Source organism: Cygnus atratus, chromosome 19 (genome assembly GCF_013377495.2).
Source record: "Cygnus atratus isolate AKBS03 ecotype Queensland, Australia chromosome 19, CAtr_DNAZoo_HiC_assembly, whole genome shotgun sequence".
Lineage (NCBI taxonomy): Eukaryota > Metazoa > Chordata > Aves > Anseriformes > Anatidae > Cygnus > Cygnus atratus.
In genome coordinates, this window is record NC_066380.1 from 5,237,598 (window position 1) to 5,262,878 (window position 25,281).

Below are 25,281 nucleotides of genomic sequence, written 5' to 3' on the forward strand. Positions count from 1 at the left end.
TCTACCGTCCCTGCATTCAGGCTATAGCTACGCACTGCTCATGGAATGAAGCATATAAAAATTATCTATGGGATTCCACCATCCTGGACAACACACTGCCTCCAGTTAGGAGCATAACCCTGGAATACCCCTACCAGAGAGTTACTACGGATACCCATGCGTAGCACTAAGCATCACTTGACCCTCTAGGTTAGAGCAGCATGAAGCTCAGATCAGAGCTGCAGAGAGACAGTTTAAAATTGCACAAGCAGAGCTGACAGTCACTAAGCACAGATGGAGCAATGAGAAGCATAAGCCACCTACTTCAATGCATTATACACGAGATACCTGAATGGCACATTAGGTGCCACTTACCTCAGCGGAGCTAGATTCAGTACCATTAAAGGTATTTACAGGCTTGCTCCAGGAATCACTTCCAGGAGACTGAACGGAAAGAGCTGGAAGAAAAGGGAGGACAAAGTTCAGCTGCTTAACACAGAACTATGGACACATCTTGTACACCACGCATGCTGCACGATTAACATTCCGTTTCTGGACACGAGAAAGGGTATTTTCACCACCAGAAAAAGCCATTGCTCCCCAGTCAGCTGAGGCATGGCAGCACAGAGTAGACAGGCTGCAGAGAGGGAGGTAGAGAACAGGGACGAGAGATTTCTTTGGGAACATGAGAACAACAGGAGAAAGAAACAAGGAAGACACTAGATACTCAGCGATGGAGGATGAGAAAAGAAGAAGGCACAATAAGAAAGCGGCTGAAGTAGATCCAACCCAACAAGCCTAGAAAAAAGTTACGCAGGACCTCGATCTTACAAAAAGGCCCAGGAGCCAGATTAGGAGACTGACATGGTCAACAATAGGATGGTTGAACAGTACAGTTTTGAACAGACGTCTGCTAGCTCCCTTCCCACCTCCAGCATAAGAAAATATAAAGTTGTCTCCTCTTAAGCACGGTTATCCCATTCTTCCTGCACACACCTGAGGATTCCCCACTTTTGTGAAATACTCTAAACCAAACATACACAAACTTACCTGGGCTGTTGCTCTCCCAGATCTCCGTGCCCAGGCTGTTTCCAGACACTGTTACATCACTTTGCTCCAAGCACAAGCTGTTCTGCTTCTTAGCAAATCGAGGAGGAATGCGAGACTGAAGGACGCGGGCCTTAGCTGGTGCCTGACAGAGAAAAGACGCAGGCTGTAAGACCTGTCACTGAACTGGGCTAACAAAACTTGCTCCTGGCTAGTCCGATCCCTGGGTTTCTAAACACTGCAATGTCAAAAGCCCCTGACCCATGCAACAGAACTGTGTTTCACAAGAAAGCGAAAAAATGCTGTCTTCAGCAGTGTGATTTTCTTTTAGGGGACTAGGGAGTGTTCACAGCACAAAGCAAAGTGGAATTACCAGTACATCAGACTTGCTCTGCTTAATTCCTCTTCTTTGCTCCAGATGAAGCAAGATCAAGTCATAATTTCACCATACAGAGAAGGCTCTTTCACAGTGCCGAGCTTTGAACAGAGGGAGAAGCACATCCCTCTAAAACTTCAAGACCATTCCTGTTGCCCATTCACATGCTGTCCTCAGCTTAATTTTAAAAACCAAGCAACCAGGCTTTTGTAGCTTTGCTTGGAAGATTCACTCCACCCACCATGAGCCTCCCCTGCCAGAAAGCATTTCCCAGTGATGCTTTTTACTTGCATTTCATCCTCCGCATTTTATTAAGTCTCCTTTCACGTTAAAATATTCTTCTCTCCTAGTACACGCAGACAAATGCCTCGCTCCTAAATGTTACTTAACTAAGCTATCCACATTACAGTCTTAAATCTTTTATTGTAAATCAACTCCGCTACCCTATTCTGAACATAAAACTGTGAGAGCTTCTTCCAGTTTGTTAGTTTCTTTCTGGTAAGGTGCCCAGACACAAACCTGCTAAGTCTGGCAAAGAAGCTACCACATCCTGTTCTAGCAGTAACACGCTGTTGATGCAGCCAGAGGGTGTAGAGGTCCTGCACTGCTCACTGCTGCCCAGTATCCCACCAACAGGCTCAGTAAGCCAAGTTGCTTTGAATAAGACTCACTTTAGAAAACCCTCCTTGACTCACAATTAGCAATTCTGCTAGAAGACGAGAACAATCAGAATCTTCAAACTATCCTTTTCAGACCAACAGCCCCTGCCCATCAGAGCCAAAATACATTTCCCAGGCCTAATACCAGATCAGTCCTACTTTGGCCAACTGCGTGTTTTTCTGCTTATCCACACACTTTCGGGGTCTTCGTCCCTCTGTAAAAACAGCATAACGGTTTAAGTTTTTTCTGCCTTCTACTCCTTACCTGAGCAGCCTGCTCCTTCTTTCTCCGTTCCTCTTCCAGCAAACGGCGCTGTTTTTTGGTAAGAACTTCAATGAAGCCTTCACCTGCCATAGAACCTACTTCACTCTCTTCCGCCGTGCTCGACACCCGATTATCAATGATGGTACCTAAACAAAGCACATATGGGAAAAAATAATAATAATAAAATAAGAATCGTGCATGTGTGTATGCATATAAAGTTTTATAATTGCATTCATTTAAAGAGTGCTTTCTAAATAGAATCCATCCTACAAACAAACAAGTTTAGCCAGCAGCACTGCAGCTAAGCTTTGAAAGCTAAGCCACAAAACAGACATCGACTAGTCACATTTTCCATCTTTCCATCAAAGCTTCCATGCTTTGCTGTCTTCTGCCTCAAGGTGAGCATGCTCCAGCTGGGAGAGCTTGGGAACATGTGTTAGCTCAAATAACTTCAGGTGTGTTATCAGCAGAAAGGAACCTCATGCCCACTTTAGATGCTCTTCCAATTTCCTTCCCACTAGGTAACCTATTTTGGGCTTGAAATTTAACAGCTTACTAGAACCAAGCTTTCCATGGAAGATAGATTTGACTTCTATGTCAGATCTGGCTGAAAGTTTGGGTTTTAAATTTAAAACCCAACTGCCTTCCATGTTATCCCTATTTAGATGCACTGGAACCTTCCTGTGTAAGTAAACAGAAAATAATCTAAACTCATATCTAAAAGTTACACTGGTTTGAATTTGCCTTGCTTGAAGTCAGCCACAGCGTGTTATCCCATAAAAAAAGAAATAAGGCACTCACTTCCATAATTCAGTTCGAACTGTGACAACACCTCTCCCTTCTCGCTTGCTCTCTGCGCAGTGGATTTGAGCTCCTTCTCTGGCTTTTTACCCGGCCCTTCAGCACTCTCTGAGTTAGCATGGGAGGCCCTGTCCAGGCTGTAAATGGAGTGGCTGCTTCCACCACTCGTGTTACCAAGGCCCCCTCCTTCTTCTGGAGATCTACAAGGGAAGAAGAGAAAGGAATCAGATTTGTTACCACAAGATGAAAAGTAGCAGCAAGAAAACAACCAAACAAAACCCCATGGGCTATATTTTCCTTGACATGTTTCTAATCACATCTCATTCTTCCTCAGCCTGTGCTCAACTGAAGGTAGGTATTAATTCTGAGCACATAACTCATTAGAAGAGGAAATGGGATGGAAATAGAACCTGTCCTCATGAGTCAACCAAAAGGTTGCTCCCCAACAAAGCTGATAACCTAGCCTGTCCCCATGGGAGGGCTCTGTGCTTCTGAACCAGTGTCTCCTGACCTCCTGTGACACTGCTCCAATTGCTCTCCCCTGCTTCTCTTTGCAATTGGCACACATTTCCGGGCAGGCATAAACTGAAGAGAAGGAAGATGGGGAGAAACTGGCAACATTGAGCCAAAAAAAAGTCATTTTCCCCTTTTTGTTTCTCCCAGATTTTTTTGCCCCTTTGACCATCATCCACACATCATTCCCCAAGAGTTCAACTCAAAGAAGGGGCATGATTAAAGGCAGCAGGGGCAGGGAGCAGCCTTCCCCTTCCCTTACTTTCTCTATCTACCAGCATGCATCTTTCCCGACGTCAGCTCTCCTCTCCCTCACTTCCATATAAGCTACTATTAGCTACCGCCTCCTGGAGTTGGGGGAGCTGGGTGCCAAACAGGGAACAAGTTGCCCATTTCTCGGCGCTTTAAACCCAGTATGATGAAGCTGCACAAGGACCTTTATCTCCTGTTCCTAGGAATGGAAAGTGAGAAGGTAGCTGTCAAATTGGCTAGGACCAAGGCACATCTAACCCAGCATTCTGTCTCTAGAGCTGGTGGCCACCAGATTCTTCCCAAGACACTTGCAATGAAATACTTAGTCCTTAGTGTCAGAGCTATCCTCAAGTACTCACGGGAGGAGCTCCTCCCAGCAGGTTAGGAGCACACAGCACTGCTTACCATTCATCACTGGGCTCCACTAAGGACTGAGAGAATACTTGCTCAGACGTGGCTAGGAGTGGCACTGACACATGGCTCTCAGGCCACAACCACACTCCTGGGAAGCCAGGTTAGAGATGTTCAACCTGCACAAGCCACAGCAACCCATGCCGGGAAAACCCAACCCTCGCTTTATTCTCTGGCACACTCTCTGAGGGACCCACAGCAGGAGAGGTTTGGAATTAAGGACCAGGATTTCCTCCATTATCTTCCAAGCCTCTAGTGAGAGGGCAGACCAGAGGGTGCAGAGCTGTCTTGGCAGGAAACTAAAACAAAGAAGGGCAGGAACTGAGAGGTATGTCATGCCTGCACTGCTGTGAACTTCCACAAGCCTGGATTTCCAGCGTGGTAGTGAAGGCATCAATTGGTTGTGAAACACACGCTGACAAAAACCTTGGACATCATAGGTTGGATAAGGTGCTGGAAATCACCTGCACTAGACTGGAAGAAACACAGGCAACAGCTCCCCCCTCACAGCCGGTCCCTTCCCCACTGCCCTGACATCTGCATACCAGATGACAGGCATCTATCTGCACATCAGGATGCAACCTTACCTTTTGCTTTTGATCAGCGTCCCGTTCTGCTGGCTCTCGTACCGAGAGGCTGCTCCTACACCACTCCTGACGGACTGCTCCACGTAGCCTGCTGGCTCAGCCTTGCGGCTCTGCCTGTCCACGAGCGGCCGCTGGCTCGAGAAGCTCCTCTTCGCCAGCTCTCTCTTCTCCCCCAAGCTACCGCTCCCAAGGCCGCCCTCCAGCTGGCCTTCGCTCTCCGAAACTCCGTCTCGCCTCTCCCGCCGCTCGCTGAAGTCACTGCTCTCAGAAGCTGTCTCCCACTCCTCGTTGGCGTGGTCTGAGGAGTTCTGGTAGGACAGCTCAGGAGACCGCCTGCCCGAGATGCTGCTCTTCTCTGCCGTGGTCAGCTTGGGTCTTCCCGGCCACTGGCTGGGCAGCAGGTTGGGGCCTCCCTCCTCGGGGTTCCACTGCCCGACCGATTCCCGCTCCTGCCTGAGGCGCCTGAATCGCGGAGGTTTGTCCTGGCGGGGGGGACGGCGCCTCCGGAACGGCCTGTTCTCTATGTTCTCCTGATCCGCCGAGTAATCCTCCTGGAAAAAGTGCCTCTTGTCATCCAGATGACTCTCATCGAAAACCCGGCTGGAGAAGGAATCCACGTGTTTGTAAGAATCCTGAATGTAGTCCCTGTCAGACTGCTGCCTGCTCCCAAAAGCGTCCGACGGAGAGGTGTGGCTGTACTCCTGCCACCCTGCTCCCCCGCTCCTGCCTTGCCACTGGGTGGGCTCCTTACCCATGAAACCCCTTCGCCCATAGCCGGAGTTGCTCAGTCTTGGTGGCAGTGACCTCCCAAAAGCTCTCGGGGCCCTCATCTTAGGGTCCAGACTAGCGTGATCATCTGAATAGATTTTGTTGGACCTCCACGACTCTTTGAAGTCTCCCTTCTTCAAATCGCTGTCTTCCCTGTCCAGCACGGAGCCTTCATTGCTGTTTTCTGAGCCCCTCTGTCGGCGACGCTTCGGGAGCTCCTCATATTCCGACCCTTCGCTATGGGTCTCGCTTGCAATCCGGCGCCTTGGCTTGCCTCTGGGGAAATCTTCCGGCTGGTTGAACTCCCGAAGCCCTCGCCCTCGGCTGCTCCGCTGGTTGTTGTAGACTCCCCGACTGCTCACAACAGTGCCGCGGCCTCTGAAACTGAACTCCCTGAAGCCTCTCCCTCGCCCACGCCCTTGACCTCTCCCACCAAAGGCTTGTTCCTCATCAATGAAGATCCAGTTGTTTCTTTTCGTGGGAGGGAGATCACTGGACTCTCTAGACAGCTTGTTCTCCCAGGATCTTTCTGGTTTCTCTTCCTCTTCTTCCTCCTCCTCTTCTTCTTGCGACTTCTCAGCCTCTCGAGCAAGGCTGGCTTGGGAAGAACCTTTGTCATCCAGCAGATAACGTGTGGAGTTCAGCAAGGTTGCAGAATCGTCCGATTCATTCTCCACTTTCTGAACAGCCGCCTTCTCCTTCAGTGAGCGTGAGGTGTCCTCTCCCTCCAGTTTAACCTTCTCCATCTCCTTCTCCTTCTCCTCCACCTTGAGGGCTTTCAGCACTGGTTTTTTAATCGGGCCTGATCGTCGTGTCCTCCCAGTTTGCTCCTGCTGTTGACCACTTGTGTTTCGAATTTCAGGGGTCCACTCCGTCGTCTCCTCAGCAGGCTGTTTGGTATTAGCTCCTTCTTTCTTCCATGGGTCAGCACTGAACGACTGCTCGTCCCTGGGAACTTCTTCGGCAACCTCTGCTGTAGTCTCTGAGGGTTTCTGATGGTGGCCGATATCCCAGCCGTTATATTCAGGCTTCTTCTCTGCTTGGATAAAATCAGGCTCTAGAGGCGAACACCTCAGGTTTGCATGCCGGCTGCCAGGACAGGTTTCCTGCACGTTCTCCTGGTGCTGAAACAAGAGATCTTGGCCTAGCCTCTGCGAAGACAGGCAGCTGTCAAAGTCTGCTTGGGCCTTCTTGTCGAAAACATTCAGGTACTCCTCCCCTCTCTCCTCAAAGAGATCTCGCTGGGTGCTCAGACTCTCTGGCCTTCCAGGAGAGGCAGAGTAAGAGCTGTCGTTCCTGAGGAGGAGATAAACAACAAACACCAAACAGTCAGCTAATGCAAAGCACAGCACGCGTCCAGGGGCCCGAGCTGACTGCAAGAGGTGGAAAAAAATAAACCAGGCTTTGTTCTACATCATGAGACGACGAGCCTATAAATACACGAATGCTGGGCAGATCTGCTGTGGCTCCAAGCTGTATCGCCTGGCTTGTCAAATCAATGGATGATAAAGAAAGCAGTTCCTATGATGGGCAGGAAACTTCAGAAATAAAGGAAGACTGAGTCTCCAACACATATGGAGATCTGAGAACAAGTACTTGGATTCAGGAAATATCAAAGAATTAGAAGACAAACCAGAACCTACAAGAATTTCTGACTCATAGCTCCTACTGAACAGCCCTGCAAGGCTCCAGGCTGGTCAGCACGGACTGGCATCAGACAGAAAAACTCAGTTAACTCAGTCCGTAAGCACCTTCACAACAGAGGAACTCAGAGTAAGGCCAGATCAGTATCTTGGCCTGCTCAGAGACATTTTTTGGGTCAACTCTAAGCCTGCTTTTCAGTAGGAGATGACCTGCAATGGCAGCACGGCCTCCCGCCACAGCATGCCTCCCATGACAGCACGTGTGAGGACAGGGGAAATCTGCACTCACCTGGCGTGCAGCCCCTCCATGGTGATGTTGTCAGCCTGTTTCTGATGTGACAGGGAGTACCCTTTGCTCTGCAGGGACGTGTAGCTCTCCTGGCCCCATACCGGCACAGGGTCCATGGGAGCAGCTTTCCTTTCTGCCTGCCCTGCCTGACAGTTCTGATCTTCAGACCGACAGCTGCTCCCACCGATGGAGTCCTGCTGGATCATGGGCTTCATAATTCCTGGTCACGAGAGAGTTCACACCATTAACACTAGGTTCTCGCTGCCAAGAAGAATTAACAGTCTACTACTGCTAGCCTGCCTCCCCTTCCTTCCAGAGCTGCAGGTGACTGCAGCCATGGAAACCTTTCTGTAGAAAGGAGCCCGTGTTTGGGAAATACACAGCTGGGAAATGTACCAGGAATGATACAGAAGGTGACACGGCTTTCAGAGACCAGCTTATACACTACACACCATCACTAGCTTGAAAATAAACAGGTGCGTGAAAACAAGCCGCAAACTCAAGGGAACAATTTATACATCCCAATGTTTATATTCACATCTCTGAAGACCACTTAGAAGGTAAAAAGGTGCACACAGCTGGGGAACTACAAAAATTTTTCTATGACATTTCTTGAAGGCCTATCAAGATTTCAAACGATTCCAGTCACTCCCAAACGCTCTCCTTGAACAGGCAAGGTCTGCCTTCACAACTGCTATGGCTCCACAGCTGCTAAGGAAGATCTCCCAGCGCAGTGCAGGGGATGGGCAGGCGGGTGTCCTCCCTCCCAACCTCCTCTGCTTTCTCATTAGCCCTCACTGTGCCTAAGTTTCCCATCCCTAGAGGTGGTCAATCACAGCCAGTCAGGATAAGAAGTCTGGGCAGAGGGGAGATGGACGAAGCACAGCAAAGTTTGGACAGCTGTAACTATCTGAACAGCTCAAATGCTTCCCCCCCCCACCCCCAGACCAGAAACCCCATGAAAGCCCAGTCCCGAGGACGTCAGGGACCTCAGCTCTCGCAGAAGCTCTAGGACTGTACCGCATTCCTTGTATTCTACAATCCAGAAAACCAACTTCCAGCCTTAGGTCTGAGAAACTGCTGCAGTAACTTCCCAGATATCAGACAAGTCAACTGTCACGATAAAGGGAAATAGTGAAAATACCTTACCTGAAGGGTGAAGGGCTGAAGGGTAGAAATCCACAGGGGTGCGACTCTGGGCCATACGAGGGTCCATGTAAGAGGGCATCATCATCCAGCGAGGATCAAAGCCAAGCATCTGGGGGTGTGGTGGGTAGAATGTCCGCTGGGGATGGGAATGGGACGGGGGAGGATAGACTTGCGGCTGCTGCCAGTGATGCATCTTGTACAGCTGCTCCTGCAGGGAAGAAGGATGGGCTGTTTGACATGAACTGTTGTGGTGCCAGGAATCACTTGCAACCCGGCCAGCCCAAGGAAAACACATTCAACATATTAGAGGCTCAAAAACAAATCAGAGGGGAGGGTAGAGCAGTTCGGGGTAATTCGTTACCAACTGGGAATGAAGCAATTGCTGTTATTTAAATACCCAGGACACAATAAATGCAGACGTGAGATCAGGCCACCGCTATGGGCCACGGCGTATGGCCAAATGCAAGGAATCACTTTCAAGACAGGAGTTCAGATTTTTCCCCCAGCACTTCCCTGAAATATAGGACAGTTTCCTGTCAAACATCGTTTCCTAATTGGAATTAAATACTTCAGAAGATGTTGCTCTTTGAAGAAAATGCAATTATAAGTTATTTAGTGTGCATGCATAATACTTCTATTCTTGTTAGCCAGATTAGATAAGAACATCCTAAATTCAATTACGAGAACTATTAATATTGTATAGTATTTCCTGTACATCCTACGGAGATGGACTGACACTGCTGGGTTGTTGCCCATCTCCCACAAGGCCAGCCCACCTTCTTTTAACATCCTAACAGGCCTCAGCTTATTTGACTTAACATTTAACTTTTGCCTAGGGTCCGAGAAGAACCTGTATTTGAAGGGAGCTTTGTGTACTGCAGCAAGCTTTCAAAACAAACAGCTCCAATTAACATGAAATACACCTATTTACCTGTCAAGCTTGCCACCACGCTCTTCTTACTAAGCTTACGGCAGTGTCAGCTACTGTAACTGTTTACAAAAAAGGCAATCCCCCGCTGCAGAGCAAGAGGCAAACCCTTAAATCTGAACCTGACACGTCATTATGTCAAGAGAGAAAAACCAGATTAACGCACAGACCCTGAGTTACCTAGCACTCCAGGATCTTGGAGAAAATGCTTCCTTAATGCCACCAGCCTATTTTTTATTTTGTTCTTTTCATGTAACCACTGCTACAAAAGCAGCAACACAAGGCACCCAAAATACAAACTGCTTTATACATACTAACAATGCAAAAGGTAAGAGCAATAAAATGAAAATTTAATGTTCTTCCAGTAACAATGCTGTCATACCACCTCAGGTTAAAGACATCCAATTATTTTGAGTTTCAGATCACCTCTTTTAAAGAGTAACATTAGCAACATTTGCTGCTGTACGCTTGATTCATGAAAATGCCAACTGCTCAATAACAAGCCCAGGAGAACAGCCACGAAAGAGTAATTACTAAGCCTCCAAGCAAAAGCCAAACGTTGGCTCTTCACTGAGGCTTGCAGCAGGGTTGATTATATCACATTTCAAGTGGTCATTCTATGAAGAATGACAATTAACTCTGCATCATCACAAGCCTGAATATTCTGTCCCTTGGCTTGACTCTGCTGCTCTAAGGAGACTCACTGCAGCTGAGAGAGCTGGAAAGCACGTATGAAATATGAAGTACCATAAAGCTGGGAGAGACGCAAGATGTATGAGGGAGGTAGCTCAGGCTGGTCTCTCAGAGCCCCAAGAGAGTTTTCAGTGAAACAAAAATGAAGCAAATAGAAACGAACGCGTATTTATGGGGCAAAGAAAATGATGATCTACAAGAGCCTCATAGAAGAAAGGTTAGGTAGAAAAGGAGAGCAGATAAAAGAATAACCTCTCTGCAAAGGCAGGAGGTGGAGCACAAAGTGTGCCGCTTTACGCCCCTCACATCCAGCCTAGAAGCAGTGTCCAACCACCTGCCACCCTGACCACGGTTTGCCCCGGCAGGCAAACGGCTGCCATACCCAACGGGGAAGGACACAGTGAGGGTAAAATCAAACAGAAGCAGCTGATCCCCAAAGGGAGTCAGCTCAGCAGCCTCCTTTCCCTTGGCTTGTACATTCAGCACCCTGTCCCTGCAACTGTGCTGAAGAACAGAAGCTTCCATCCCGTGCCAAGGAACAAGACCAGATGCTCACCAGGTTCGCTGCCAGCCAAAGGTGTTCAGACACTTTGCTGGATCAGGCCAACAGTAAGCACCAGAGTAGCCAGTGCTGCTTTTTTGACTTTGGACATGGGAAGGTGAAAGTCCCGTTTCTTGTACATGCACACATTTGCAAACCAGAGCTCTGCTACGCACCACGGCCCTAAGATGTCACGTTACCAGGAGATACTGAGACAGCAGCGCCAGACAAGTCAACGTTTCTGACAGCAGTGTCTACTTTTCTCCCAGCCAAGTGACAAATCTGGCCTCGTCACACCTCTCCCCAGCCACTGAAAGCTGTAAGCACAACAGCTCCAGCATGGGAAAGCACACAAAATTCACATAATCTACACAGACCCCTTTTAACCACGTTACACAGTAGACATCCGTGATTAAGACAGTAAAAAAGGCTGGGGAAAACTCCCATTTGTCATCTGCGAAACCAAAGAGAGTTGGTTATTTGGTGCTGATGGTGGTAAGAAGTAGGCAGACCACTGTTAATGTGGGGGTCCAAAGAAGAGGGGAGGGAGCGTCCCACCTATTTATTACCTGCTGCTGTTGCTGCTGTTGCCTTTGGAATCGTGGGGGAAGAGACTTCTGGTATTTGTTGAATTCCTGTGCTGGGGAGGGAGCTTCTCTGAGCTCCTCCTCACTGCTGCTTTGGGCGGCTGCTGCTGGGGCAGGAGTCTCCTCTTCCAGATAGCCAACAGAGACATCCTGTGCGTGAAACTCAGGGGTTGCTGGAGAGAAGAAAATAAGCCTTGATGAGTCCTGCCGTGACACGGCTTGTGCACACCACCGCAGCGCAACATACACAAGCGTGGGCACATCCTGATTGTTAACGCGATTGAACTTTATTCCGGTCATATACAGCACCTCACACACAACGTCTGATTTGCCCTGACAGTTCTAAGGGGCTTTGTCTATCTTGTTTTAGCAAGAGATTTCAAGATCCCTCTCTGCTGTCAGCCTTCTGCTTCGGCACTGTGGGGGAAAGCCTGTTTTCCCTGTTACTTCTTATATCTGCCAGCACTTGCTAATAAACTGATTTTGTAACCCATGGCCCACGAGCACTTTCTTAATAGGATCACCCAACCACGAGAAAAACAAGAGGCCGGTTCCAACAAGGTCTCTGCTAGTACAGCTGATTGAGCATGCATAAGACAACCACAGAAGTCTGCTTGTTTTAATAGGTTGCCTTTTTTTTTTTTTAAATAAAATGAACCTTCAACACCAATCCAAAATACTCTGTAGGATATGTGTAGCAGCCTCTCTCTTAAGTGCAACTCCAATACTCCCCCGGTTCCCACCCCACACACAATTCAGGTAAAAGATAGCACCGTATCAAAAAAAAAACCCACCAACAACACTTGTTTTTACAAGCCAAGTAAATGTTTCTGTACCTCTACGGAAAGTGTGTCCATTCTCTTGCACAGCACTTTTTTCTGTGCTTGGGGGTCGCAGGTCTTCATTCTCTGTGTGTTTCTGAGTCTCCGCGCTCTTCTGAGCCAGTTTGCACTTCTGATCAAGTTGCTTCAGCTTTGCAGCACAGGCTGCCAGACGTTCCTCCCTGGCTCGCCGCTCCTCCTCCTCTCGTCGCCTCCTGGCTCGCTCAACCGCCTCTGAGATCTCAGAGTGCACAAACTTCTGTCTCAGTGGCACTTTTTCTTCTTTATCCTCAAGGGACTGCTGTCTGAGAACGCTTCCCAGGGAGGGCTTCTGCCAAAGGAAAAACATTCCTCAGTGAGCATGACCCGAACATATCCTCTACCTTGAACTTTGCATCCCGTGCTCAGACCATCTCCTCCTGTCTGCCTCCATCCTCTCTATCCTCATGCACACAAATCCCCACTTCTCGTGAGGAGTTACTGCTATCTGGTTTAGTTACTCCTTTTTCTGTCTGACAAACCTACTGCTCTGGACCAGTTTCCATTTCCTCTCTTTAGTGGCAGTGCCATGCAGACGGGTTTCTCTCCAGCCAGATAAAAGCAAAGAACTGAGAAATTTATCAGCATCCTGTTTTGAATCAAGCGTCACACAGGTCTCCTAATGACAGCAATGTGTTTCATCCACCAGCCCAGCACAACAAGCCCATTCACAAGAGTTCAACCTACCTGGTATTCAGATGAAGAGCTCCAACCATTCATCTTCCTTGGAGGTTGCTGCGAATCCTGCACTTTCCTGACTGTCCGGGACAAGCCAACTGAATCGCCCCAGTTCTTTCCTTCCTCCAAGGTGTGTTTGACATCTGCACCATCTGCAGAGCTCATGGACAACTGTCGCTGCCTTCTGGGATCCCAGCTGTTCCTGTCATAAAAACAGATTTGCTATTACAATTGCCACTTGCCTTAAGAAGCACTCCAGCCTTACTCATCAAGTGGCAAAAGCAACTGATTGTAACAGAAACAAAGGATCCAAAACAAACAAACACAAGCCCAAGCAATGGGCTTTTCCTAAGGCACTTAAGAATTAACACCATTATTGTGCAGGTGAGACACAAAAGGGACTCAGTTCCATGACCCACACACACCCTCGAGGCCCACTCAGAAGCCAACAGATGGAATAAACAAAGCCAAGGAGGTGGGGGTGAGGCTAAAAAAAAAAAAAAAAAAATCAAGCCTCAATATATGAAAGAAGTTTTTAAAAGATCCTGGTACTGTTTAACTGTATTGGAACAACTGTAGGTGGGAACACAGCCAGTTCTTACCACTTCTGTCGTCCATCTTTAAGAACTTCTTCTTCTTCCTCATCTTCACTAAACTTGAGTTTCTCAGAGTAATCCACTTCATCATGAATACCTGAGACGGCACAATTGGAGAAGGGACGTGTGAGAGAAAACAAACAGGTCCTGCCTTGTCCTGATAAAGCTTATGCCTCCTCTGGCACTAAACTAGATGCTACTTGGAAAACTGAGCGTCCAGCAGAGGTCCTGGAAGCGATATGACTAGCATAGACCCGCACTGCTGACCAGCTGGGGTGGTCCCAAAAGCTGTGCAGCAAGCAGTCTGGAAAGGGAAGCTGCAAATGAAGACGCAGCCACCAAACTAGACTGTGTGCAACCGCATGCTGAATGCTATGACTGAAAAGATGGGGCTAACTCTTCTTCCCAGCAGTCATACTGCTATCCTGCTGCTGTTTGGTGTTTTCAGTTTTTAGGAGTCTTCAGATCCAGTTCCATGAGTACTGTCTGATGGAAGGATCAGAAGGATCCATTGTGTCATCATTTACACCAACAGCAATTTCACAGCTGCGCAAACCACCCCTTCCTTCCCCCCTTATCCACTCTGTGGCAGTGAAACAGAGCCATTAGAATATTCTGGCTACTTCGTGTTGCAGGGAGGAAAACTGCTATGCTCTGAAGCTAGAGGATGGAGGTACTTTACCTGCCCATCCATCATCCGCATCATTGTCTAGTTCATCCAGCCCCTTCAGGTTCTCTGCGTTGATAATGGTGGGCCGAGGTGCTCGCTCTCCCTGCCGCATCGGACGTGTTGGGCGGGACAGGCCAAGCCTGTTCTCTTTTCTGTGGGGAGATGCAAAAAAAAAAAAAAACACGTTAGAAAAAGTAAAGAAAGGAACATGCAATTGAGTTTGTAACAGTGAATCAGTCCTTCCCTACTACATGCTTATTTAAAAGGACTCCAAGTACCTCTCTGCCCAACAAAGCTTCTCTTCCCTACCAATCTGGTACCCTAGGGCTTCCTAGGTACTAGGGCTTCTGGTACTTCCTAGGGCTTATAGATCAGAACTGCAAACCTGCCAGTCCACGATCACACCCCCCAGCTTCACACATCTACCTGCTCCTGACACACAGTACTCAAAATCTTGCAACGTTTCTGATGCTGCTGCTGTCGGAGCAAAGCACTGATCCTTTGGGTAAAAATCAGGCCTCCTCTGTGGCCGTCTATAACCTCACAACTGCATCCTCGGTCCAAATTCTTGCACAGTCCAAGTCCCGTTCACAACCTGAACCAGGCTCTCAAGTGGGACAGTCGTGGGAGCCTTACCCATCCTGGTCATTCATCTGGTACTGTCTGAAAGGGACACGAGGCTCAAGCCGAACTTGAGGAAGGGGGAAAGACCCTCGGTCCAGCGATGCAGGGGTCTCAGGTGGCTGTTGTGGACACATCTGGAATAAAGCAAAGAATAGCCTGTTTATTCACTGCCACAAGGCTTACCCAGATTAGGTTACAACACAGGCATGGTAGCTGCGACTACACTAAAGGAGAACAAACATTTCATGTCTTGCTGGCTAACAGGCATGTTACTTCTCCAGCTCTAGAGGAAAAGCAGCAAGGCTGCGTCTGTTTCATTTCTCCTCAGAGCACATTAGTGCTACACTATTCCAGCATCAAAGGGTAAACGCACAACAGGGAAAACTAAAAATAGATAAAGAGAGGGATCTCTGAGCAAGTCCTGGGAACCGACTCAGAGGAGAGTCTAGAAAAATGCTATCTTAGCTGACTTCCTCAACCCTTGTACCACGTTTTGAGAATCAAGGACATTACACAGCTGTATGAAAAGGGCAACTTACAAAAGCAGGTAGCATGTCATGGTACGTAGGTGGTTGGTAGACATTTCCCATGAACTGCGAAGCCCCTTTACGGATAGGCTGAGCTGGGCGGAGAGACGGCTCCTTCGGATCGCTGGCACTCACTGAGGAGGGGGCTCCGTCTCCAGTGGTAGAGGTCTTGCTGCCCAGCTCAGCAGGGGAGGCGGTCAGAGATGTGGCAGAGGTTATGTTCCTCCCACCGCCCTCCCTCCAACTGGTGACATCTGGAAGAGAGGTAATAATTACGTTAACATCTGTAAGTGCAGACAGTCACTTCGCCAGAAAGTCTCAAAACTAAAATACTCTGGTCAAGTCCTAATTACGCAGAGGATGCAGGAAAACTTCCAGATGCATTTATTTTCCCAAGAGACTAGCAGCATCAGCTGTTACTAGGTAATTACTGCACCAGTGGTGTCCTCATTTGTCAATAACCTTAAGTTTCAACAAAAATTCTGCCACATATCACCACAGTGCTCATCCTGCAGAATTAAAGGTCATGAAGAAACACTCAAAGAGAAGCTGCATTACACCACACACTCACTCCACTTAAAACTCTCCCCTAGCCCACGGGAAGGTCCCTCCTTTGCAGCATCACTATGTTAAAAGACACAGAACAATGCAAACCCTCTCTGCTCCTGCACACAGAGTTTTTATGAAACAATGCAGTAGATTACAGTCCGTATTGGCTGTCTGGAAGACAGAACTCAAGCAAAGAATCTGGGGTCATTTACTAGGCAACGTGACATATGTGAGCTCATAACTGTATTGAAAAAAACAACGTAGGGATGGAATATATAACACTACTGTGAAAGGGCATCCCCCTGCCCAAAGCACAACCTAAGGGATTCTGAGCTAGGGTAAGGCAGAAAGCCACATTTACTTACTCTGGGGGCGGAGGCTTGGTCCTGGCCCATACGACGGATCTAAGGCGCCCTTTTCTTTGCCAACCTTGTCCTGCTCGCCAGCTGCTTTCAGCGTCGGAAATTCCTCGGGAGAGAAGGATAACAGTCGGCTTGAGGCCCTTGAACCTGTCAGACAAATAGTTACAGGACTTAGAGAATGCCCTGCCAATCTTTCGATTCCCTTACCAAATCAGCCTGGAAATATGCTTCCTGAGAATCTGGGCCTCCAGTATATTTAAACACAAATTACTACTGTACCTGCACCTCAGCTCACATCCAAAACACCCTCAGACATCGTCACCAACTTGACAACAGATGTCCTTACCAAATACTCCCACACTCTTAACTTGGGATCATCGTTTAAATTCTCACATTCAACAAAGTCAGGGTGAACTTTCTCAGCTTCCAATTATTTTTGCGTAGCACAAGATTCAGGCTGAGGCAGGGATACAAATTCTGAAAGGTTACTTATAAATGATATCCTGTTATCAAGTATTTGACATTTCTTTTCCATTACTAGCGCTCAGATCTCACTCCACTAGGGAATTCTATTGTGAAGATTTCTGGCAATATACTTGGTGGAAGACCACAGATAAGGACCAAGTGCGATATGCTATACCCCACTCTCCTCCCTGCTGCAGCACATTTAAGATGCAGATCACTGGCCAGATCAGGCCAGCTTCATTTCCTGTCATTGGCAGATTGTCTTGCCGAGTCACCAGCTACCCTAGAATACCCTCGCTTTCTCTCTGTTACAAAGATCTGACTTCTCTCTGTTACAAAGATCTGACGGTGACTGGAAAACAAAACAACAATTCTCCTAAAATTGCTGGCAAGATGACACTGAATAAAAAGAAATTGTCAGCATTTTTGCACTACTTTTTTCCAGAATCATTTCTTTGCGTTACTTGGCTAATCCTCCTTCAGAATTATCATGTTAGAAGTATCAGCAGTGATTACTGAAGACCTGACAAAAGAGTCTCATCCATCTTTATACCTCCTTGCCCTAAAGAGTCAAGAAGGATTGCCTTCATTAACTCATTTTCACTTTCTGGAACTTGGACAGTACACAAGACCTTCTTCCTGAAGATTTCCAGAGAAGACACTGCAACTACTGCATGTAATATCCTCAAATATTCTGGACAAATGAGAATACACAAGAATGGACCACAAAATAGCTGAGATGTGTTAAGAGTTCGGATTTCTACTGCATTATTCCCCTGAACTAGAATCTTGAGAACATTAATAACATTTAGGTGTCTTCCAGGAGATGCACCCCCACCCCAATCCCTGGTAAATATTATGTTTTTCCCTGTAGGTAAGGCTGCACAATACAACGACTGTTAACGTGTAGTCATTAACAATTTGCACTCTAACCCTAGGCAGCATTATACCGAGAAAAGTTTGGTTCTTTTGGGGTTTTTTCTGTTCCCCCTGCCCTCACCTCCTTTCCCTCAAACTGCCCCTTATATGGAAGAAATAGGCATGGTGCAGCTCATCTTTAATTCACTAGACCACATTAAATCTTTCTGGGAGGGCGTATCCTGAAATAACAGCAACAACACCTAGGAGAGCCAAAAGCAAAAGACTTCCCTCTTTGTCAATATTACTAGAAACTGCTGTATTAGCTTGGAAGGAAGCGCGATTGCTCGGTGCCACTGGAGAACTGATGCAGGGATGGGGTGGCCTGATAAATCCTTTCAGCCAGAATTCTGATGCTCCCGTGGTTCAATTACCTTCCAGTTAAGCTGCTCTTTAGCCACACATGTAACTCTTTTCTTGGCCTGAGAACTCTACACTGATAAGAGTGTGACCTAGAATGAGTTTTCAGAAAATCTTTAAGAACATTGTTAGAGGATCAGATTTCAAAACATCTGCACAGGAGGCCCATAAAGCAACAGCCTCAAAAATGTACCAATTAACAAAACAATAGACAGCCTTTGCACTGGCTACCAACCTCCGACAAGCACAAGTTTCTGCTTTAACATTTAGCCTCTTAGAAACACCCTCTCACTAAGTGACTCATTCCATTTAGGATAAGCTAGTCCCCTCCGTTTCTGCAATCCGCAGCTGTCCGTATTTCAAATCTCTGCAATTTCACTTGATGATCCAGGGGTTCCCGGTCTGTTCACATTAAACTGTGGAATTAAGCTGTTATTCTCACCAGAGTTTTAATCCTAGTACTGGAAATCACCTCCTGTGTGGAAACGGATGCATCTGAAGACAACTCAACTCCCAATTTATGTTAACACTGCTCCAGAATCCCCAGTCAAGCAGAAGCAATTAGCAGCACAGCTACTCGGGGAGACTTAATAGAGAGGCATCAGCCAAGGTGCAAGCAAGTGCATCCTGTAGCAGCTTCAATGCCATTTCCACCCACTGTCACTGAAATACCCTTCGCCCAAGGACAATGTGTACAGACTTCCTGAACATTATCATCACAGCCTCACTCCTGACCACCTCATTAAGCCAGGCTCCCCATGCTACTAGCCACGGAAATGCCTTCCAGGCTCTGACGTGCTCTTTTCTCCTAAGCCAATCCCCTCCTCCATTCTGTTTTCTGCATCTTTCCACACACTACAACGGGCTGAGGAAGATGAGCATGAGGGGGCAAGCGTTTCCCTTCTCCTTCAAAATCCTCACCTCCCAGAACTCCCGCTGCTTCCCAAGGCAAGTGCACGAGCCGCTCCGGTTCAGCGCGGTGCTGAACGCGCTGTCCAAGCCGGCTCTTGCACTGGCGGCCCCAAACAGATGCAGTTGCATCACTCCAGCCAACACATTACACAGATTCAAAACAAGACTCATCTGGCCTCAGTGCACTGTACCCAACACAGCTGTGTCCCATTAGGCACCAGTCTAGACAGGGAGGACAGGAAGAAATGGAGTCCGCCCCATCTCCGGCCTGAGAAGCAGGCACATCCCCAGCCCCCTTTCTGTTTACCATACTCACCACCTTCTTGTCCTGCTGGCTTTCCATTCAGCTGTGCCCATGACTTTGGTCCACCTGGCACTGAATTTGTACTCTGAAAACAAAACCAAAACAAAAAACGAACAAAAATGCCCACGGATCAGTGAACTGTTTCTCATTTCCTGGGTGGCATTTGCTACAGTTCAGACCTCCACATCACCCAGATGTCACTGGCTACCACAGGTCTCCCCAGTTTCTTGTTGGGGCTGAAGTCAGCTGCTCCCCACTGCAATGCACCATGATGCTACAGCGAAAATATTCTTCTCCATCCTGCCTTTTATCTCCTCTCAACTTCACCAACTATTTCCTCGAATCATTCTTCTTCCTTTCATCCCTCTAATAAAGCTTTCCCTTTGTTCTGTTGCATTTTCCCAAACTGGCCTTCTTAATCTTCCACATTTGTTCCATGCTATTCCTCAGCTTGAAGTCTATCCTGCTTTCTCATGCATTAACCAGTCTTCTCCTCCTCAAAACACAAGTCCTGTCCTGATTTTCCTGAACCTCAAGGGCTGGGATTTTTCTTTTTTATTTTTAAACTAGAAGCGCGAAGCCTGCAGCACAGAGGGGCCAGGTCCTTGCACTCTCTGGGGAAGCCTTCTTACTTGCCAGTAGTTTTTTCAGGTCCTGACACTGGCTACTTCTCCCACATGACCAGATCTCTTCTTATCAAGTCTCATCAGGCTGGGAGCAAGAGCTGGATCTGCTGTCACCAAGCGACACTTGAATTAGACCCAAAGTAATGTAGTTTACAAGTGCTAACCAGCCATCCCGCATTCCGGCCATTCTTTCTAGATTGAAGCTCGACTTTCCCCACACACTTGAAAGGTACAGAGGTAACACGCACAAAATTACACTGTAACCGCAGCACAGCGTTCCTGGGGCACAGTGACTTGGAGTCAAGAGTCCATTGTACAAGAATTGATTACACAGCAGCTGTTCCTTAAATTACAGTCCACCAATTCTTACTTGTGCAAGGTAACAGAGACAATTAAAGGAAACCCTCAAGCTGACTGAGAACAGGGGAAACAGGGTGGCATGGAGACAGCTTGCGCCTACCTCCTGAGTGATTGACTGTGTCTGCTTCTGTAAATTGGAGACAGATTTCTGCAAACCCTGCTGCGGCAGCGACTCCTGCAGCTGTGCAGCCGTCGCACTGGAACTGGGGAAGAGACAGCAGAGGTGAGATCAAAGGGGAAGGCAAGATGACAAACTGTGGCAACATAGCAACTGCTAAAATAGCACGCTAATTTTGAGTCTGCACTGGCTTGGACAACAGAGAAGTGATCTCTGCAAGGCCCAACACACAGCACAGCAGTGCAGAACTGCTGCTGCTTGCCTGACAAAGCTTAGCAACGAGCAGTTCGACCTACCTCTTTTGGTCTGGCTGATCCTGCTTGTTTGCCCATCCTGTACCGTCTTTGGGTACTATAATGACGTTGGGGTCGTTTCCTCTGTTCTCAGACTTCAAGCTAGGCAAGTTTGCAGGAGGTGGCATGCGCCGGGCAGCAGCAACTTTCCCAAGACTCTGTAAGCCATGTCTAGGAATAACTAGTGAGAAAGGAACGCAAGCAGGTTATAAGGTGGCTAGACCCTGCTAGCTCAGTAACCTCAATTAGCATCCCAACAGAACTGTAGGATAAGCAGCACCGCTGCTGCTATTCGTGACACTGACAGTCAACCTAAGATCATTTCCTGCAGGACCATCACAGAGCACCTGTCTGTTGTAGCAGACAGATAATAGGCAGCGTCCTACAACAGAGGGGGGGGAGAGACAAATAATCGTCCCTAATAGAAAATGCCCAGTCTTTCAGCTTCCAGCAGAGACACTCCTCTTTCATTTCACAACAGAGGAACAGAATCTCCCTTTCACAGCTTGGGGAAATAGCCATCGCCCTTCCTGGCCGCAAAGGCCCACGGCGGGCTCATGGCCACCTTGTTGTCCACCAGGACTCCCAGGTCCTTCTCCGCAGAGCTGCTTTCCAACAGGCCAATCCCCAACCTGTACCGGTGCGTGGGGTTATTTCTCCCTAGGGGCAGGACCCTGCGCTTGCCTTTGCTGAACATCACAAGGCTCCTCTCTGCCAAATGAAAAGCTAAATTGACAGGCCAACAGTCTCCCAGCTGCTTTGCCAGAATTCCTCCATGATTTCACGATAACAGCAGCTCAGCAGCACAAAAAATCACCACCACTTCCCTCGAAGTCTAGATACATGCCCAGACACCAGTACAAACAGTTCTGCAACCCAGCCCCTTCCCGTTACGCATCCTACCTACAGGGCCAACAACTTGAATTAGCTCTGCACCAGTACTTAGAAGACCCCAAAAGGAGCTTGCTGAAGGTATTCCTTACCTGTAGTTCTGATAGCTTCTATTGACTTTCCTTTATACTTATCAAACAGGCTGAGAGTTGAGTACTTGCTTTTCCCATCCTTTCCCTTGGTTATTTGCCCCAAACGATCGGACATTGCGATGAAATGTCATCTAGTAAGGAAATTTCTCTGCGCCGCTCCCGATCTGCCTTTTAACAAAAGAGAACCAGGGAAATGCCATCAGATTGTTTAGCCAGGGATAAGTAAACAGTAAAACAGGCACAGCTGTTACAACTGCAGACAGATTCACTGAGCAGACACTGTAAGTTACAAGGTTTTAGCCCCCTCCCCTTTAGTTGCTCTGGGGACTCATGATCCATAACCTACATTAAAATAAGCACAGGAAGACACAGCAACATATTTTTTCCTGCCACTCTGGTGCCAAGAGGTGAACTTCTTTAAGTATGAGGATACAAAAGAACGTGGTCAACTTAGTCCTTGCTTTAAAATAAATCTAACATAAGCAGCTACACACAAGGATTCCTAAATACAAATGAAGGAGAAGTACTACAGCTTGTCCAACACTGGAATTTGTCATCCAATTTCCCACTGAAGTGCACTGATAGCAGAGCTTGTTACGTTTAGGATAATGGTTTCATGCTGGCGACAGTTAATGACTTGGACCAGCAATTAATGCGTTGAAGGCATCACCTGAACATAACAGTTATTTCTCCAAATTCCTTTTCCCTATCTGCTAGCCACAAGAGAGAGCTGAGGAGTCAGAAAAACAGCCCAAATGAGACAGGTTCAGACCCTTGAAACCACGGGTACAGCAGTTCAACTACAAACCCTAGAAACATTTTATTAAAAAAAAGACTATTTTCTCTGTCTCTTCAAACACCGTTCTTAGCTATAAATGTACTTTTCACAGTAGATGTGGTTTGCTAATTTTTCACTCTGATCTCGGCCGGCACAACGTACTGTAATTAACGCCCTCCACCCGGGCAGTCTCTCTGCTTTCACTGCCTGGCTCCTAGAGCCTAGGACAAAGCTGAAACACGGGGAACGCAAACACTGCTGACAAACCTTTATCTCAGAAAAGAAACCTTGCTTACTCTCAATGGATGTTTGTTTCAAGTTTTTAAGGAATAATTCATTGTTCTCACTTTTCCACAAGTCTAGGAGCTTAATCTAACCTTTTCACGCGTAATTTAGATTTCCAGATTTCTTGCTGCAAAATCTCCACTTCAAGCCCATAACTGCTGACAGCTTTATTATACCATCTGCTAGGTCCTATCTCATGGTGTTGGGAGTAACGAAAAGCTATATATATACAAATACGTATCAGACCTTTCCCCCTTTCAGCCTTTCTGAAACTCCTCCAGCCGAAAGCATGCTTCCAACGCAGCCAGAAATCACTCAGCACTCTGAAAGAGATCGTCTCTGGCCAGAGGCTACAGCTTCCACTAGCAATGCCTTATCAGACCTGATTCCTGGGTAAGAGGATTAGTCCATTACATTATGCACACAGCGAGCACAGAGCACAACCAGGTTGGACACAGCCAGTTTGAGAACGTACTGCAAACCTGCAGAGAGCCAAGCCAAGGCTGCTGAAAGGCTGCTGCCAGGCAGCAAGTTTCTGACCAACAAACCTGGCACCCTACCGCAAACACCCTACGGTGCAGGATTTACATCAAGCCTGGCACGGGCAAGAGGCTGTGGACTCGGTGTGCGAGGCAGCAAGGGGCAGGACAGGGGACAGAAGATGAAAAGTGTTTTCTGTCACTCTGTCCCAGCCCTCGGGATGCTCAGGAACGCCACCAGAAGCTCCGCGCAGCTGCAGCACAGAGGCCTGCGGAGGCAGCAGGGCCGGCCAGCGTCCTTCAGACACCTTTTCCTGCAGAGCAGCAAACAGATCTCTGGCTCCAGGCTGGTTCCATCTTTGCTAAGATGGTCACCGTGTGCCAAAGAAAACAACAGCTCCTCCCTCATTTCCCCGTTTCCACTGTACTTTATTAGGAGGACAGGCATAAAAGAGAAAGGGAGAACGCTGTGATCAGCGCAGGCCTGGCAGGAAAGCAGACGCTGGGCTGAACAATGTCCCGTTGGAACCGACAGGGCCGTGGGGAGCCCCAGACCAGCACTAGTAGCAGAGGGAGCAGCACACCAGCCCTCAGCTGCCCTGGCAGGAGCACGGCCACCCCTCTTACAGGCACCTGGAGCCTCGGGGAGGGAGCCTACCCAGACCTCTCTGATCCCGTACCGGCCTCACACAATCCCAAGCAACAAAGTCCGTTCTGAGGTTTAGAAAACCTCAAAGCAGACCAAATTATTAGGCATCAGAATAAAACCAACCAACCAACAATCACATCAGGCTCGGGAATTAGCTAGTTAACAGAAAAGCCCCAAGGTCCTCAAAGTCAGCACGCAAACAGCACGCGGGTAACGCTGCCAAAGAGAAACCCTGACAACCGGTTATGTAAGCGGGTCTCAGCTGCCTCCTGATTACATCTTCTAGCATTAAAAGGATGCGGGAGGAATCAACAACCACTTCAGAGCAGAGGAGCCGGGGACACGCTGGGAAAGAGCTCCTCGTCCAACTCTCTGGGACAGCCCCAGCTGCTGCCTGGCTGAGGGAAATTCAGACGTGCTTTGTGCTCCCTCAGTGCTCTGAAGCTGAGCACACGAACCGCGGCTTTGTTTGTGCGCTACGGACCGGCGTGTGCTCCAAGGGCGTGTGCTCCAAGGGGGGGCACAAGTCCACGGGGAGCTGAGGCGACTTCAAGCAGGCCTGCATGCAAGGAGGCTGCAGCGATGTGGAGCTCCGCGGAGCCTCCACAGGCCGTGTGACACTGGCCCGGTCTTCCCATCACGCAGCGAACCCGGGCAGGCATCGCCAAAGCTTTCTCGCCTTGCAGAGAGAAGCCGTTTCTGCTACAAATCAACTTAACTGAGAATTAAACTGCCAGCCTGCACCGCTTCTTGTCAGGAGAATCAGAACCAGAAGGCACCTGCCGATGCTGCCACGCGGAAACTGACAGCCTCTGACCTGTGCTCCTGGGCCCCTGCCCGATCGCTGGCCCTGAAGAAAGCATCATTCCCTGTCACAGAGAAACGAGCAACCAACAAAATCCATCGCCTACATTTCTGCAAGCTTTCTCTCCGCGTTTGGTCTTTGGGGGAAGGTTCCCTATCAGTTTTAGCACACAGCTCAGCTCTTTCTGTTCTCAGGACTAGCGAGGTCTCCTGTAATACCCACGGACAGCAGAGCGCAAAACGCTGAGCATCTCGGAGGACTCAGAACACACCGCAGTGTGAGCAGTCACGTTAGAGGCCCCAGGGTACCAATAAGTGCACCAAAATTACTGGGCAGAGAGCTCGGCTGCCAGGAGTCTTCGTGTCCTCACCGTGCTGCCCTGCACTTGATGTGTGGGTACTGACCCCATCTAACCCTCATTTAAAGGGGATTTCTCCTCCTTGGAGCTGCAGCAGGGATCTATCAAGCGCTGGGAGCCCATCCTGAAAGGAGCCACGTGAAGAGCTCGAGCTGCTGGCAGTGGTCAACAACTGGAAACCCCTGAGCTGGAAACAGCCAAAGGGAGAGACTCCTGCCGAACGGGATTGTCTAC

The 25,281-nt window shown here is 48.3% G+C and overlaps 1 protein-coding gene across 16 annotated transcripts in view; it reads right to left on the reverse strand.

Moving 5' to 3' along the window:
• PRRC2B (proline rich coiled-coil 2B) overlaps nucleotides 1–25,281 on the reverse strand; it is a 50,014-nt gene that overhangs the window by 14,526 nt on the left and 10,207 nt on the right. For 11 of the 16 annotated variants that reach the window (XM_035555187.2, XM_035555180.2, XM_050714542.1 and 8 more), the window contains exons 2-20: nucleotides 21,694–21,861; nucleotides 20,714–20,891; nucleotides 20,400–20,502; nucleotides 19,326–19,398; nucleotides 16,358–16,501; nucleotides 15,456–15,697; nucleotides 14,929–15,050; nucleotides 14,305–14,444; nucleotides 13,629–13,719; nucleotides 13,036–13,228; nucleotides 12,325–12,640; nucleotides 11,471–11,661; nucleotides 8,740–8,947; nucleotides 7,591–7,810; nucleotides 4,891–6,954; nucleotides 3,128–3,327; nucleotides 2,327–2,472; nucleotides 1,030–1,171; nucleotides 355–437 (exon numbers count right to left, since the gene is read on the reverse strand). In XM_035555187.2, coding sequence (XP_035411080.1) covers nucleotides 355–437; nucleotides 1,030–1,171; nucleotides 2,327–2,472; nucleotides 3,128–3,327; nucleotides 4,891–6,954; nucleotides 7,591–7,810; nucleotides 8,740–8,947; nucleotides 11,471–11,661; nucleotides 12,325–12,640; nucleotides 13,036–13,228; nucleotides 13,629–13,719; nucleotides 14,305–14,444; nucleotides 14,929–15,050; nucleotides 15,456–15,697; nucleotides 16,358–16,501; nucleotides 19,326–19,398; nucleotides 20,400–20,502; nucleotides 20,714–20,891; nucleotides 21,694–21,808 — 4,971 coding nt within the window. In that variant the 5' untranslated portion in view covers nucleotides 21,809–21,861. The remainder of the gene's footprint in view (nucleotides 1–354; nucleotides 438–1,029; nucleotides 1,172–2,326; nucleotides 2,473–3,127; nucleotides 3,328–4,890; nucleotides 6,955–7,590; nucleotides 7,811–8,739; nucleotides 8,948–11,470; nucleotides 11,662–12,324; nucleotides 12,641–13,035; nucleotides 13,229–13,628; nucleotides 13,720–14,304; nucleotides 14,445–14,928; nucleotides 15,051–15,455; nucleotides 15,698–16,357; nucleotides 16,502–19,325; nucleotides 19,399–20,399; nucleotides 20,503–20,713; nucleotides 20,892–21,693; nucleotides 21,862–25,281) is intronic. The other 5 variants (XM_050714543.1, XM_050714541.1, XM_050714544.1 and 2 more) reach the window with 1 other exon arrangement.